The 18,123-nt window shown below is 37.3% G+C and overlaps 1 protein-coding gene across 1 annotated transcript in view; it reads right to left on the reverse strand.

Moving 5' to 3' along the window:
* The window catches only part of LOC141399429 (uncharacterized), a 39,643-nt gene that overhangs the window by 12,479 nt on the left and 9,041 nt on the right, over window positions 1-18,123 (reverse strand). The window contains exons 2-3 of the mRNA XM_073978135.1: window positions 3,592-4,020; window positions 3,285-3,401 (exon numbers count right to left, since the gene is read on the reverse strand). Of these exons, the coding sequence (XP_073834236.1) occupies window positions 3,285-3,401; window positions 3,592-3,857 (383 nt within the window). The 5' untranslated portion in view covers window positions 3,858-4,020. The remainder of the gene's footprint in view (window positions 1-3,284; window positions 3,402-3,591; window positions 4,021-18,123) is intronic.

Consider the following 18,123-nt stretch of genomic DNA (forward strand, 5'->3'; position numbering starts at 1 on the left):
TGCTAAATTTTTGGTCTCCCTTTAGAAGTCGTGCAAGAGACCACATAAAACACGAAAATCGAACAAGAATATAAAACCGATCAAAAAATGCCTAAAATTATTTGCTTCGTTTTTTAGTGCCGTTTTGTTAGGCGGCCCTCAGACCAACTGCTTTTTCACATGTATGTTCTCACTTTGGGAATACTAATATACAGAACAGCTGATGCCATACATGTGAAAAAGCAGATGGTCTGATGAGGGCCTTATGGAGAGGCCAGAGTATGAGTAAAATGATGATGTTTGTATGCAATTTGTTTTGTTCATGAGAGAAGCAAACACAAAAACTACCCAGAGGGTTAACGCAATATACTCTCATTGCAAATCGGATGTTTATCTGACTGGATTATCTGTTATGGATGATGTTATTGAAAAACATCTTCTTTCCGAATTGGGAAAACTGATTGACTGCCCAAAAAACCTTGTAAGATATTTTAAACACTCGGAGCTAAACGCGTTGCTTGAGAGCATATACCAAGTCCATAATGAGATTAAGCGTATTTTCATACAAAAGAATGAGTTGGATCGTATATCTGACTTAAAGTTTTCTAGAACCTCTGTTGGGTTTTCATAAAATATTCAAAGAGTGTAACGGAAAATTAACCTCGGAAAAGTACCCTACTATGCACATCTTTGCCCTTTGGTATAAAAAACGTTTGAAAGTCTGCTCAATTGATACCATTGACTCAATTCATGCAAGATTTTAAAGCTAAAACTAAACAATCATTTCTTAAACGATTTGTACCAAAAATTGCAGATATGGGGATTTCTGAGTGAAATTGGACAATTTTTCAATAAGAGGTTTTTTATTTCCTTTATTTTTTGCTATAGTGATTCTGATCATCAACAAAACATTTCAGTTTATTTTTTGATTCAAGGATAATTGTACACCCAGTATGGGGCGGTAATTGTAGTAGTTTCGGAATGATGTTTGGGGTTAATAAAATCATAGTTTTTGTTATAAAATGCCATTATAATGGAAAATAAGGCTTAAAGCCCATTATTAGGGATTACAGTAATACTTCGGCCCCTATTCTTGTATAAAATGTACATCAATTAACCTTAAAGTGAATTTTACTACTAATGTCCCTAATTAGCTGGTCAGTCTAATATGTACCATGTTTAGAAAAGTGGGTTATACTTCCCCCACATCTCGTTAATTTCAGTACGTTTTGACATCACTCGATAGTGCTTCTAGGAATACCTTATATCCAAAATATATTTCATTAAAATCTACACACTTTTAAATGGAATCGAGTAATCTATTAAATTGAATTTATTGTCCCTAATTAGCTGTCCCACTGTATATCGACTTCTCTTTTTTTTGTTATTTCGTGCGTGAGTGTGCGTGTTCGTGCCTTCTCGAAAAACGCCGTGTTTGTGCGTGAATGTGCATAAAAATGTTGGTCCGTGTTCGTGCATGTTCGTGCCTAATTTTTTAGGCACGCGCCCATCTCTAATCCTTAGCACACTATCTGTATCAGTTACCAGATTACCTTGCTGGTCTCTACAGGAAGAATTTTCGGACTTCATTCATTTGGTAGAATTTTCGGACTTCGTTCTGTCTCCTGTACATCTCGATTTTTTCACACTCCCGCTTTTCCATCTCTCTCCTGCGGAAAAGACGTTTCTCCTCTCTCCTTTTCTGCCTGTATCTCTCTCGTGCGCTACGCTTTGCTACGAATTGTAAAGTAGCCCTATATGCCACATTCTCCTCTTCGGTGGCAGCACGACACTCCTCATCATACCATAGATTCCTTGGTGGAGGTCTCTGGTATCCAAGTATGGATTTTGCGGCTGTTTGCATGGAGTGTGCAATGCTTTGCCATTGCGCTGATACGTTATCGGGATGAGGAGTGCTTTGATTCAGAAATTGGGCTAGTTGAGTGGAATATGCTGTGGCTATCTGTTGTGATTGCAGCTTACCGATGTCTAACTTTCGTGTTGTGTCTGTTCGTACTTCGTTTGCTACGTTTAAGCGGGTGCGTACCTTTGCTGCAACAAGGTAGTGATCCGAATCAATGTTTGCGCCTCGGAACGATCGTACATCCAACACGCTCGATGAATGTCTTCCATCTATCACAACATGATCAATTTGATTTCTTGTTTTCTGATCTGGAGACAGCCAGGTGCCCTTATGAACATCGAGATGATTAAATCTGGTACGGCTAACTACCATGTTTTTTGCAGCTGCAAAGTCTATAAGTCTCATACCATTGTCAGATGTTTCGCTGTGGAGACTGAATTTCCCGACTGTTGGGCCAAAGATATTCTCCTTTCCAATTTTGGCATTAAAATCGCCTAGAATGATTTTAATGTCATGGGCAGGGCAACGGTCATATGTTTCTTCTAAGCGCTCGTAAAATATATCTTTGGTCTGTTCGTCCTTTTCTTCAGTGGGAGCATGAGCGCAAATAAAGCTGATGTTGAAGAATTTAGCTTTTATTCGAATTGCAGCAAGTCTTTCATTCACTGGGGTGAAGCTGGATAACAGATGTTTTAGTCTCCGACTAACTACGAATCCACAACCAAACTCATGCTTTACGTTATGGCAGCTATAATACAGTGCGTCACCTTTAGGTGTTGTCGTGACGCCTTTCCCAATCCATCGTATTTCCTGTATGGCAGTAATATCGGTCTTGTACTTTTCAAGTACGTCTGCCAATGCGAAGACTGCACCTTCTCTATAAAGAGTGCGAACACTCCAGGTGCAGATTCGCAGATCATGGTCCTTAAAACGTTTGCGGGGTTCGTCAACTTTAGAGGGGTTTGTTTTTCTTTTCTTTCGTTTTTTCATAGTAGGCTGCTTTTTCTAGGAGAGGGTTACTAACCCGACGCCCAAACCCAAGTTTTTAACATTCTTATGGGTGAACGCGCGGCACATGTTAGCTCACTACCTTTAACGGTGTAAGCAGCTTTCATTTAAAGCTAGTTTTGCAACGGTTCCTGAAGACATGACTTCATCACTCATCACTCACCTTGCTCAAAAAGCACTTTTTCTAACTCTCAATTAAAATGCCTCGACTTATGCTTCTTTCTCAGAAAATCACAGTACAATTCTTCAAATCAACAACCAAATATCAACGCCACTTTCTTTATGTACATAATTTTGATAAATACATATAAGTAAAGTATTTTTTTTTTTAATTACATTATTACACACTTCGGTGTAATATAATTTTAGTTATTTCGAAATTTTTTGGACACACAACATGTGTGTGGTCAAATAATTTCATGTTCATACTTACTAAATTTCAATAAGTTCACAACCCAATAACAGTTTTTGTGGTCCCAATTCTGTAACCGCAATAGTCGAATCGTGATAGTAAATCATGAGCAGTGAGTCGTTCGTTAAGCGTTTACCACTGTTACGGAAAGAAACAAAAACAATAGGCAAATTGAAAATATGTTTATAAAGAGTTTTTTTAACAAAAATGTTAAATCTAAAAACCCCGAAATGTGATAAGGTTTGAGGTAATAACATTACGGGCTTTCCACTTGATAAAATAAATTTAAAATAAAAAATTTAATTTCATATAATTTTTTAAAACTTACCTATAAGTTTTCATTTGTCTTGCACTGCGATTTTCAATTATCTGTTGTGTGAAGGAGGTAAATGTTGGAAAACCTTGTAAACCTTGGGGAAAACTAAATGAAATTGTGGGCTTGGCACCAGCCGTGCTGAAAAATCCAGCCAATATAAAAGATGCCAATAGGCAACACAACTGAAGGCATTGCTTCAGGGTACCCGATTTTTGGCCAGGCATGATTGTGTTGGATGTATGATATTGGTGTTGTTTATTTCCGGCTAAAATTACCATGGAATAGAATCAGCAACACTTGCTATTCGCTCGTTGCGAATTTAAGCTTCACATTAGATAATTTTTTGAGCAACTGTCTAAATCAAACAGCCATCAAATGCCGCAAAAATGTTCGCTTCGTAATTCTTCTCCACTTCCTCGCTCGTTTGTTATGCGTTTAAAACTGTAAAGCAAATAAAAGAATTAAAAAATCGTTATTGTTTACTGTTGATATTGCGTGTCCTTTTGTGAGTGGAATTGTTTAAATGTAGTAATACGTCTAAATAGACAGCGACTGTTTGCTGTTGACAGTTCAATGTTCTCATACTATTTACTCTTTTATTATTTACAGCTGAAAAACTTTTGGCCCGTTCCCATGGCCTAAAGTTTTTAATAATTCCACACACATGTCAACATTCCCATAGACTACGAGACTACGATTGTCCGACAAATTGACCAATCAACCGGTTAGTATGCGATGTTTTTGTTCTGTTGTGTGTCTTGTTGATTCTTTGCAATACAATTTCAAACTTAAATATTGCACTACCGAGTGTTTCGGTTATAAAATTATGTTCAAACAAAGTTGTTTTTAACAGTTAATAACAGAGCTTGATACCATTTGTCCATATCAGAATATTAAATTCAAATCTGTATGTTAGTCAAAGCGATAAATCAGGTCCTAAAGTTACAGTTAAGGATGAATAACTCTCCTCATGGTCATATTCACATAAAAACCATTGTTAATAAGACTTGCTGAAGATAATTTTTGGGCAATTATGTTGTAAGATGTACATAGAAGACCAGTTACACTTTTCATTGATAAACTGCTGGAAAAGTGACCGTAAACTTCATTAAATCATAATAGTGTTTAACTTTTGCGGATGTAGTACCTAAAAATTTACCAACATAGTCCATCTTAAAACTAGATCTTTATATTTTGGAGTCATTTCTGTAGATATTTATCGTTCAACCAGCCAATCACCATATAATTTTTAGAACTTTTGGGTCATTGAGTCAGGAAACATGGAGTTGCCCATGAACAAATTTCAAAATAATCCTTGGGCATTTCAACCCGCACTTAAGTAAAAATGAAACTTTTGTGAGAGAAGTACATCCAGTAGTTGTAGTCCATACAGTCCATTTTCTAACTTGATTTCATTTTGAAAGAAACAGTTTGGACCAATATCAGTTATTCCTTTCTATAGTTATCGTGCCTACCAGACATTTTGTATGGTATGAAGCACAGACTTGCCCACGAAAAATATTATATCGCTGTAATCAGGAGGAGGAGCAGAAAGAAGTACTTTCGGTGAAAAGTTCAAACCGAACTTTTCAGAGGGAGCTGCCAGAAGGTGTTGTATATCGGACAACACCTTCTGGCAGCTCCCTCTGAAAAGTTGTAAATTTATGTACATTTGGAAGAAACTTTGCGATGTACTAAATTTGGGCCAAATGGGATACTTCATTTGTAATTTAGTTATAGTACGGTTACACTACAGTTTTTTGCCGGGTTAACCAACTTTGAGAGGATTTATTTGACGTTTGCGCTATGGAATTGACATTTTAAATCCAAACCCACTGGGTTAATCCGGTTAAGTGTAACCGGGATATTTGTTAGTTTTTTTTAAAGATTTTGGGCCATTATCTCAATAATTATGGACATGGCCTAGACAAATTTGTGCCGGTGAGAGCAACGTATTGGAAAAAGAACAAAACGACAATGTTTTTGGGTAATAGATACTACGACCAAATTGGTTGCACCCTTCGAGAGTTATCTTGATCGAAATTTTGCAAAAAATTAAATTTTGTTAGGTAGGAATGACCCGATATGGTCCATCTTCGAATTTGATTTAAGGTATGGACAAAATGTTACGATATGCAGAGCTTATGCAAGGAGCCCTAGTCAAAATATCAAGATGGACACACATCAATGGTCTTTGGGTGAACCCCTCAATGATAGAGCGGTTTCAAAGATCTCTTTAGAAGTCAAGTATGTCGGCATAATTATGGACCACCAATTAACGTGTAAAAGTATCGTCAAGGAACATACCAAGAGAGGTTTAATAATTTAATAGATCTATATTCATGCAAGAATTCCAATGGCAAGAGCTGAGGACTGATACCATTGCCCATCGCCCAATTCTTACATGTGGTTTTCTGGTATGGTGAAATTCGAAGAGTGCACTTCGGTTGAAGGAGTTAATTTCACGACGTAGCTCATAGTACGCTGTGATTCTGCGCTGATCAGAACTACCACTGGGCTGGCACCTGCCGAAGTGAGACCAAATTTCACAGCAGAGGCGAGGGGATTAGGAAATAAGCCGAACAAGTGGTTGAATCATCTGAAGAATTACAACAGTCGCAATATGTGAATTATAGGCAACGTTTAAGTCACTCTCGAACCCTGGAAATGAGGAAGATAGTACCTCAGTCGCGTTTGGCGACGTTACGTTGACTGACCCGAAAAGGTGCGCAATTTATGAAGTGACAGGGAGAAGAGAAGAGTACTACGTCGCATCTGATCTCTTCCTGCCTAGGATGAACCACCACAATTTAGAATGGATGGTGGTACGAATGTAATCAGGAACGCCAAATCATTCAAAGCGCTGGGCTCTGATGGAATCTCCATGGTAATGCTGAAGCAGCTGGATGAGCCGGAAGCAGCTGGAGTATCTCACTAAAGTTCTCAACTTGTCTCTAGCCACCCTCATTGTTCCCGAAGTCTGAAAAATGGGCAGGGTGGTCCTGCTAAGAAAGCCAGGCAAGGATGCCAGCAAAAGTGAATCGTACAGGCCGATTTCGCTTTTGTCGAAAAACCCCTGAGGCCTTAGTCCCCCAGTATCAGGAATAGCTATCAAGTTGCTGATCATCAGTTCCGTAAGCAGACCAGCACGACAACAGCGCTACACGCCCACCCCACATATATTTGTCAAGGACTCAACCAGAGACCGCCGTGTGATAGAACAATGTTGGTGACGCTTGAGGACATTGAGCAGATAACCCTCCGGCCAAGCTTGACACGTTGGATAGTCAACTATATGCGTGGACGCCAAGAACAAGAAATCAAAACCCCGTAAAGTGAAATAGGGAGTTCTCCAAGGTGGGGTGATATCTCCGAAACTGTTTAACCTCTACCTCTCCTGTATTCTACCCCCTCTAGACGGCATCGAGATCGTAACGTATGCGAATTATTGCACGATCCTGGCGTCAGGTACCTTCCCTGATGACATCTGTGATAGACTGAACTCCTATTTAACCGATCTTACCACCTTTTCCACGCGAAGAATATGTAGATTTTCTGGCCACACATGGACAGCGCAGTTTGGAATAGAATTGAATGTCGTGGTCGACGGTAGCAGAACTCCGACCACAAACTGCCCCAAAATTTTAGGGGTCACATTCGACACTACATTCAAGCCGTGCGCGCACGCCACAGCGATCTTCGACAAACTGAAAAGTAGGAACAAGGTCCTCAAGTCTCTAGCCGGCAGCACTTGGGGTGCAGATAAAGAAATCTTGTTGACCATATATAACGCGATGTGGTAAGCTATGCTAGATCAACAGGCATATCAATCAGGTTTAAATAGTATTCACACGGTTGCTAAGGTCATAAGCAGTTATAGTGTGAATAAAGTCCACGGAGTGCGTCCCCCATATATCGCAGCTGAGGAGCGTCAGCTGCCACGACAAACCAGAGTAGTTTTGGCTCAACTACGCTCGGGATATTGCAGTCGCCTAAATTCTTATATTATGAAATCTCCGTGGTAATGCTGGATGTATTTCACTAAAGTTCTCAACCTGTCTCTACTCACCCACAGTGTTCCCGAAGTCTGGAAAATGGGCAGCGTGGTCCCGCTACTGAAGCCAGGAAAGGATGCCAGCAAAGGTGAATCACACAGACCGAATTCGCTTTTTTCGCCCGTAGCAAACCCTAGTAGAGGACTCAACCAGAGCAAGCCGTGTGATATCAAAAGCCTTTGATACTGTCAATAACTCCACGCTATTTGAGGATATCGAACAGACTACCCTCCGGCCAAGTTTGATACTTTGGATATATGTGTGGACGCCAGTCGTACGTAGAATTCAGGAACTAGAAGCCCAAACCCGGTAGAGTGAAACAGGGAGTTACCCAAGGTGGGGTGATATCTCCGGAACTATTGGACTTCTACCTCTCCGGCATTGAGATCGTAACGTATGCGAATGTTTGCACGATACTGGCGTCAGTGACCTTGCCTGATGCCATTTGACTGATCTTACCACCTTTTTCCACGCAAGGAACATGCAAATCTCTCTGTTCACCACATGGACCGCAGAGGTGGCCACTGAGATCAATCTCATGGTCGATGGTAACAGAATTCCGACTACAAACTAGCATAAAATTCTTCGGGTCACGTTCGACAGCATGTTCCTATCGTCGGCCCATGCCACAGCTATCTGCGATAAGTTGAGATGTAGGAACAGGGTCCTCAAGTCCCTATCTGGCAGAAAATCTGCACCCTGAGAACTGCAAGAGGGTGCCTCCTCATGTCTTCAGTGGACCATCTTCTTCCAGTACATCAACAGAATGGCATGCTGTTGTTGCAGTTCTTGCTTGGGTGTTACCGTGAGCCCAGGCTTAATGTTCTAGAAGGAGAGTTTCAACGTTACAAGAGAGAACCCATAGATCAACAAGCCTGTCAATCAGGTTTAAATAGAATTCACATGGATGCAGCCGCAGATGCCATAAACAAATATCCTGTAAATTCGGTCATCGGAAAACATCTATCGCAACTTAGGAGCGTCAGCTGCCACGACAATAGAGTTGTGCCAATGGAACTATATGGAACTATCTAGTTCACTTCGCAGTTCCAATGGCCCACATTTTTTCTTTGAACAAACTGCGTATACTTAACATCACACGTTATATTTTTTGGCTCAATTAAGCTTGGGATCCTGCAATCGCCTTAATTCCTGTAGGGCAAGGATTGATAACACCGTGCCAAACATCTGCTCAGCATGTAGCACGACACCGCATCTTTTCATCTGCCCTGCCAAACCTACTAAACTAACAACAGTAGATATGTGGTTACATCCCATCGAAGCAGCCACATTCCTAGAACTGGAGAAAGACCCAGAGCCAGATTAAGCAAAAATACGAACATACTGTTACAACTACAACCACTGGGCTCGGATGAAATCAGTGATTACATATCACAAGCCAACTAATATAAGCAATATGAAAAGGTACGTAGTAGGATCGGAGACGATATGTCGATAGTCAAACGGCCTTTAAATCAGTCTGGTTCCACACTATCAAGTATTCTGAGATTTTGAGCTGCAGTAATACCAAGGAGACTCCAAATCCAATCGTTAAATTGTATTGGGTCTCGGGTCATTGCAACATCGAATGAAATTAATTCAATAACAGACGCGTCAGTGATTGGAATCTACCGATATCGAAAATTCAAATACATCTCTACCCTCCATGAAGAAATTCGACCTGAAACTAACGATATGATAAGATCAATATCTTGCAAATGGTAAAGAGATGAAATTGCTGAGTACGGCAGGTTAGGTAAAGATGAAGTAGAAACATATACATTCGGCCATTTATTATGTCGATATCCAATAGTCACGACTAGAAGACTGACAACCTCCAGCCAAAGTGGAGGCTTAAGACAGCTCTTATTGAATATACCATTACAAAGATTTCTACACTGCAAAGTAAAAGAGATTCGGAATAGAAATCATATCAAATTGAATAAAATATATGATTGTGGATTTATGCAAATTTATCGATACTGCAACCATATATTAGTACCGAGCAATTTCTTAATTAAATAACTTTTAAGGTTGAAATTTGACCATTTGACATTTACTTCCCGAAATTCGTAAACATAAATCCAGCAGATCGTTGTTCCCCCAAGACCTAAAAATGAAACGAAAATTGAACCGGTTGTCGGCCGTTGAAAATCTTAGTTTAGCTATTCAAAGGCTATTTCCCATTGCCTAATTCATAATGCCAATAAAAAAATACACGCATAAAATAATACGTGACGCTTTAATATAAAACGCCTCCAAAGCCTCACTGTCATATTTTTTACTTTACGCAATTTTTTTTTGGTTTTTGTCGTGTTTGGCATGTTGTAAAAAATCATATTTTTCACTGAGCCACCATTTATGTTTGTTGGCAACTGTTGTTGTTGCTGTCATTATTGCTATGGCTGATGCTGTTCCCATAATTGAGTTTTTTTATTCAGTTTGATTTTTTCGTCTCGAAAGAGTTTCATAATTTGTTGGTCCGAATTGGAAGCAGGTTTTGAGGTCTATAGATTCAGTACCATTGATGCTGGCAAAAATTGAAGTACATACTCGTATATTTGTATGGAAGTATGTTAAATAAATATGAATTAACACCAATGCTGGAATTTGTTTAGCTGTGTGGTCACTGAAAATGTGTGTCAAGGTGTTGAAGATGTAAATCTAAAGACAAGCGAAGAAAATAAAAGAAAAAAATTGTTTAAAAAATTAAAAATATTAACTAATTCAGGGGTTTCCGGTAAAATGATATCTAAGATTTTCATAGGTTTGACGTTGTTTATTTCACATGTTGTGAAACTTATTGTTTAAACAAAAGTAATACCAATAGATCCAATATCTCACACCCTTTCTAAAGCAAGTGTTTTAGGTTAAATACTTCAATTATGATGAATAGTATTTGATATAAATGAAGCTTTAGTTTATGTTCGGTCATATTCTACAAATACTAACATACAATGTTTTGGAGCATATCTGCAATACTTCAATAGTTTTATGAGAATTACTTTCTATTCCATTTCAAGTAGAATCTCTTCGTTAGATTTTTTATCTCTTAATAAAGCTAATCAGTAATTGCTTCTCTTTAGAAATTAATTTGACAGGAAATTGCAAATTCTGTGAGATTAACGTCACAGTTTTACTATTTAATTAATTCGTATGAATACAAAGTTAAACCAAACTGGTGGTGACCTCAATCTGAGATCAATGTACTAATAATGGGGATAAGAACAAAGTTTCTAACTATTTTTTTTTTCATGTCTAATTGTTGTTTTAAATGCAAACTATTTAAAATGAACAATCAAAAAATGTATAAAAGTGAATGGCTAGATGACTCAACACTTTGATCAGTGACAAAAGGTGTGTTCTGAAAATATCGTATGTTTGACAAATAAAACACTGTAAAAATGAATGAAAGCAAGTAATAATACAACTTTGTCGACAGAGTTAAACCTTTTACAGACAGACCGAATTCCAGCTACAAAACCTAAATACTTTTCTCAAAAAATATGTATTTAAGGTTTTTTAGAATTTTGTTGTTTTTTTCAGGAAGTATGAACTCGACTACAAATATTATATGGTTGTGGAACGATTGAGTATGTTCCGAACAAAAGATGATCTTTGCCAATACATTTGTCAACGGAAAACTAGAGATGTAAACAACACTAAAATGTGGACCCAGTAATACGTGGCACATTACCGGTCCACAGTGAACTCAAAAGGCTTGGAGGCGATAATAAAATATTGCGTATATCAACAACTTTTTGGGGCTGGTGTTTCCTAAAATTGTCCACTTTTTGATTGTGTATATTAGAGTGATGACTCTTTTTTGTTTGTTTGTTTTTTCCTGTATCAGTAATTAAACAATTTTTGTTTATTACTTTAATATTGATATAGTTTAGGTTTAAATGGAATAAATATTAACAGGTAAAAAGCGTTAAATTCGGCCGGGTTGAACTTTTTATACCCTCCACCATAAAATATTAGTTTTCATTCCTGTCTACGATTTTAGAAGGAGCTTTTTTGTGACCACGGATACCCAAATGTATAAGTAAGATCAGAAAATGAATCAAAAAATGTATTCAATCGGCAGGGTCTTTTTATGGATGTTATATCAAAGTGTTGACCTATGTTGAAAATTGTTGGTGGAGAAGTTTTGTGACCGCTGGGAACCTCAAGTTCAAAATTTTCGGAGGAGATATTTTGTGATCACTATTAACCTTAAATGTTAACTTATATAGTTCGGTCCACAAATGAAGCCAAAATACGGAAAATCGGGAGCTACCGTTATATGGGGGCTATAGCAAATCGTTAGTCGATATAGCGCATCTTCGAACGTAACCTACCTATAGTAAGAAGACACTAGGCTGCAACAAACTTAATATACATACCTTCCATACTATTGTGGAGGGTATAAAAAAGCAAAAACCACTTTGATATTATAGTTTTGTGTAGAAATGTATTTAATTTTTACCATATAAATCCAAAACGGAAAAAAGTTTCATATAAATTTCACGAAAAACCACATCACATATGAACAAAAAGACCCAGCAAAATGTTCGATGCCAAAGTTGCCATTCACTCATGGGTGAAAGTGATCTGGCATGTCATCTTTTTAGCATCTTCATCGATGCATTTTGTATGAGCATGGACCCCAAAAGATGCTATTCATTTTTGGATCCAAAGCATGTCATTTACACCAATGTTTTGACATGTCATTTCCACCAATGCTTTGGCATGTCATTTTCACCAACCCTTTGCAATGACATCAACATTACGACGAGAGTTTTAACAACGTTGCATGGCACAATTACGCAGGTAGTGGCATCGTAAAATTTTGAATATGTTATGTCAAAACAACAAAAATAATTTTTTTATTAAGGGATTTGACTTGATGGTGTGATACCACTACCTGGTAGTTCTGCCATGCAACGTTGGTTGTGATTTCAAGTCTCCGACAACATCAAGCCAATTGTAAATAATTAATCTTATATATTTAAAAAAATGTGTATAAATAAAAACGCAAAATTCATTTCTATTGGATCGATGGAATGGGTTCAAATGCGGATGAAAAGATCGGATCTTTCACGACTTCCTTTGCATTGGCTCAAATGCTAATGAAAAGATCGGATCTTACACGGCCTCGTTTGAACCAATGCAAAAGATGCCATGAAATCACGTCATCGCATGGAACACCTTCCTTCAAATTTTGTGGGGGGCACTGAGCATGGAAATCGATGAACATCTTCAGTTTTTATTTAGAATTAATTGAAGGTATCTCATTTTGAATCGAATATATCTGTATGGAAAAACGTAGATGTTTTTTGATTCTCACAATTGAAGAAAATTAGTGAGAAACAAAAGGTTATATAATGTCACTAATAAACTCTCGTAAGTTTATGTTGAATTGTCGTCGCCATATTTTATCTTAGCTGCTCCGTTTACATTTAATTTAAAGCATAAAACCATGTGGAACAAAACATTGAACTTGCCGCATATGTCTGATCAACATTTCGTGGAAAACTAACAAAACTTCTGGAAGAGTTCGAGCGGTGCAGCAAAACCAAAACGTTGATTGCTTGAACTGTTTGACACCACCATGGTAAGAGGCACGATTACCATCTTAGCGATACCTGATTGTTGCGAATGCAGCATGGACTCATCCGACAGCAGTTCAGCCAGTCCTTGGGAGGATGACAATGCAGCATCTACTAGCAAAAGTAGGCATAACCCAACGATGTGCCACCAGCCTTTCCACAGAGGCCACTGAAATCCCAACTCCACGTCAGAAAGGTAAACCAAAACGTAGGCCGATATAGCCCATATTCGAACCTGACCTGCCTGCAAACAAAAGAGGCATATGTGATAATTTTCGTGTAATTGATGATTACAATAGACGAACGGAGGTACGAAATTGACTCAGAATTTCAACCTGGTATATTTAACAGAGTCGCAGATTATTCACACGTCACACGTCTGCTCCCTATTGCCTACAAGATAGTGTCAGGGATTTCGAACCACTTAAGCCTATGGTCAACGACATAATTAAATCCACCGTTTTGTCAATTATACAGCAGCCTTTGACAGCCCCTTACGTTCAAAGTTATTCCAAGCAAAGCTCATTCGGCTTTTAACTGAACACCGGCCCTCATTTAAAATATGAAAGAACCTCCCCGAACAGTTAAGAAAAAAGAGGCTTTAGACAAGAAGACAGCCTTTCGTTTGATGTCTTCAACATCCTGCTGGAAAATGTATACGAGGTGGGGTGAAGTAACTAATATCTTTGAGAAGTTCGAGGGCAGTCTGACAGTAAGCGCGGCAAGACCAAATTGATGTTATCGATGCGCAACGCGTTGGTCTACCTCGGCACCACCATGAACATAACAAGCAATATCAATTGTAAAATAGGAAGAAGAATAGTATTGGCCAACATATGCTACCTTGGCTTTAATACGCAGTTTAGAAACAAAGCTACATCTCTTGAAACAAAAATGACACTATAGAAAACACAAATACTACCCGTGTCAATGTATAATTCCGAATTCTGAATACTTATGTTTCAGAGAAATATTCTTCTATAGATCTATGGGTCAATATGCGTTAACGGTGAATATCGACATCGTATGAACCTCGAGCTGTATCCGATATACGGCATCGACATCGTTAAACGTATCGAGATACAGCAATTGCTTTGGCTAGGCCATGTCATAAGAATGAGCGATGGTGAATCCGATAAAAAGGCGTATAAATACGGACTGCATGGCCGTACACGCAGAACTGGAAGGCCAATGCTCCGATGGAGTCAACAAGTATAAGACGAGATCGATAAACACAGCATTGAGAGAATGATGAAGTTCTTTCGGGACATTCTCTCGGGAAGTGTTATACTGTTGTTACGAGAATTGGAAAAACAGTGCGAAATAAATTTTATAATTTATGCGCAAACGGGTCTCAAAAAAGTCTTGACTTAAACAAAATTGTTTGGGTTTTTATGGGGAGGTGGGCGAAGGAGTGTACAGATCGGATCTATTTCTAGAAGAAATATTATTAAAGTTTGTTTTAAGTCGGCTACTCCCTTCGATAGTTATGGTGCGCACCATTTATATATATATATAACCGGATTTAATAATAAGCCAAAAAAGTCCAAAATGTGGAAAGAGTCCAAAATTTTAAATATCTTGGAGCGATAATCAACGACGAATGGGACATTTCTAAAGAAATAGCCTGCAGGATTGAAATGGCCAGAGACACATTCTTTAAATATAAAAAAGTTTTTACAAGCCATAATGTAAACTTAAAAACCAAAATAAGATATATGAAAACATATGTATGGTCTGTCCTATTGTATGGCATGGAAACATGGACCTTAAAATCCGTAGATATGAAAAAACTGGAAGCATTTGAGATGTGGACATATCGCCGCATCTTAAAGATATCATGGACACAATTCATATCAAATAATGAGGTTCTAAGAAGATTGCATAAAGAAAAAGAACTGCTGAACAACATAAAGAGACGGAAAACGGCATACTTGGGCCACATTATGAGGAATCCGAAATACAAAGTGCTGCAAAGTATTATCTGTGTAAACATTGAAGGAAGGCCTACTAGAGGGAGGAAACAACTACTATGGATCAACAACATCCAAGAATGGACTGGTATACGTGATGTCATAAATCTGCTAAGCGAAGCCAGAAACAGAGAGACTTTTGCCGATATTATAAACAATATTTAATAATTTAAGTATTATAATATAAAACTATTGTAATAATATTCTTATATTTGCATTTTGGTCGCCAACATTCGAAAATCGAACAGGCAAATAAAGAAGAAGAATAATAAGCCACTAGGTTTTAAATGTCTATTCCATTGTGTATACGTCAAGTAAATTTTCATAAAAAAGGTTAGCCCGACAAAAACCTATAACATAAACAGGCTATTACTCCATCCTTCGAGAGCTATTTTGCGTAACAGCCAGACAGACAATCGAATAAGGCTAAATGTATAATAAGAATTGAGGACTTTAAAGAGGCGAAATTATAAATTCTACATCATAACATCACTCCAATTATTGTCCTAATCACTACAGAAAAATTTTACGCAGTTATGTTACGTATTTAAGAGAAGAAAATGACAAAACATCCGCCTAGAGTTGGGGCCTGGCTCATCAGTAAATGACTTAATATTATTATCTCCATGATGCGTATACGAAATATTATTAAATATACTACTTATTAAATATACAACATGGTACGAATACACACAAAAACGTGATTTCGATACAAGAAAAAATTATTCTGCGAATTGAAATCCATTGTTAAAGGACATATATGTTACAAGGCTAAATATGAGAAAAACATGATCAATACAAATTTAAGAGATTAAAAAAGAAACAAAAGAGAATTGATTCCCATACAAGTTTGAATGAACTTGCACCAAAGTCCGGTTTAAAACATGGATCGCGTTTTTTATATTTTTTTGTCATAGGTCAGTTCACAAAACTAAAAGTTGTTGAGAGGTGGCTTTCTTTGAAAGAAAATTATTTGCACGCTTCACGCGAATTGCAAACAAACATACGCAGATTAGGAACTGTCATTAAAGTGTTACTCATAAAATGTTTAAACGTGTTTATTTATAAGAAAGTATGTATGAATGTGTGTACAAGAGAGATTTTGGTTGTTTGTTTTTGCAACCTTTCTTACTTTTTAAGATTAGTAATTTATTTTAGTGTCTGGCTTGTGGCAAACAGAGCACCCTATCACTAAATCAAACAACAACAATTGACAAAAGAAAATAAGAGTGACATTAACAATAACCAAAACAATAACATCAGCACAAAAACTAGACTATATGACTCGTCGTCTTTTATGAGCGTAGAAATTAATGTGGAAACAGTGGCTTGAAATAGAAATTAAAAAAAAAACATTATTTTACTGGGTCGTATTTTAAGTTTACATTGTACTTGATTTACTTAGATTTCAATTGTCAGTTTCATAACATAACATAAATCCCCATAAAACAAATTAAAAAAAGACTCTAAGGCCATGTTTATATTATAGCCTTTTGCAGGGTTAACCTTCTTTATGAGGATTTATTTGAAATATAAGCAATGGGGTAAATCCGGTTATATATAAATGTACTATAACTTAAACATGTTATTACTTCGATTTGTACCAACATTCTGAAATCTTCGAAAACTGGAAAACTGACGACGGAAGTATCTGCGAAATATGGTAGAGTTTTAAAGTCAACTAAGACTGATCTGAAGCCAGAAATCATTGAGAAAGGATCAGTACAACCGCTACCTAAAGAATAACATAACTAAAGGCCTCGTTACATAAGTAGCATACCGTTCTTGCTCAAGTCATTTTCTGATAAAAGAACAAAGAACGGACGAGCAATATTCGAACTGGGTTACCCTTTGTCTTTTACCAGAGTTACTTAAACGAGATAGATAAGGACAAGAATAAAATATTTGGAGAAATAATGAACTCGAAGAACTACATTTATTGCCTCAAATTTTATAAAATATAGAAAATATCCATAATTTGTATACATTTCGCACCATATCTCCAAAACTGTTAATTTTTTCTTAATGATTTCTATTGGAAAAATATTCGCAGGAATGTAAACACAACTCTTCAGAACATGCCATTGTTTTAAAATGCCTCTATCGCGTTGTTTTCAGTATATTTTTCAATAATGTGGTGAAATCCGTAATGCGAAAATAAACTGTTGGTGTGAACTGTATTTGAAATACCTGTTGTAAAAGATATGATGCAAAATACCGCTGAAATAACATGAAGTAAGCATTTTCGAGTTTCAAAATGTTATAATGTTGCTGAGAACTTTATTTGGAAGATTTTTGCAAGAGGTTACTTGGTTCAAATCTCAATGGTTTAGCTGATACTGACCAAAATTTCAGCAATTATGTAAAATTGTCTATATTTTATCGATTTTGATAAGTGTTGCATAATGTTATACATATTTAGCCGAAATTGCTTAACTATATAATCCCTGAGGCCTAAGTCCATTGATAGGATCGCCAAGGACAATTTCAAGATGGCAGTGTAGTTCTACCACCACGATGTTCTAAAACTGCAAAATTTCAAATTGTTTTCATTTCCTTGCACTGTGCAGCATTTCAGACAACTTTCACAACCTTTTGCTTTTCTGAAGAAAACGAAAAACGAAGAAGAAATTACAAGAAAAACCTCTCAAAAACAAGGTAAACTCAACACCACCACCATGGATGGCTATCACCAACATCATGATCTTTCTTTCATTCATTCATCCAACGAATCACCACCATCCATCCATCCGCCAATGTAGTCCAGAGATAATGAGCTTTAAACATCAAATAACGCCAACGACAATGATGAGCCAGCCAAGCTACAACATTCAGTTTCATGGTTGCTTTTCACAGCATGAGGTGAACGTTAAAAAGTCTGGAAAAATACGTTGTAGTTGTAAACTTGGCCTTATGCCTAAA

Source organism: Musca autumnalis, unplaced genomic scaffold (genome assembly GCF_047663935.1).
Source record: "Musca autumnalis isolate F117 unplaced genomic scaffold, ASM4766393v1 scaffold_3, whole genome shotgun sequence".
Lineage (NCBI taxonomy): Eukaryota > Metazoa > Arthropoda > Insecta > Diptera > Muscidae > Musca > Musca autumnalis.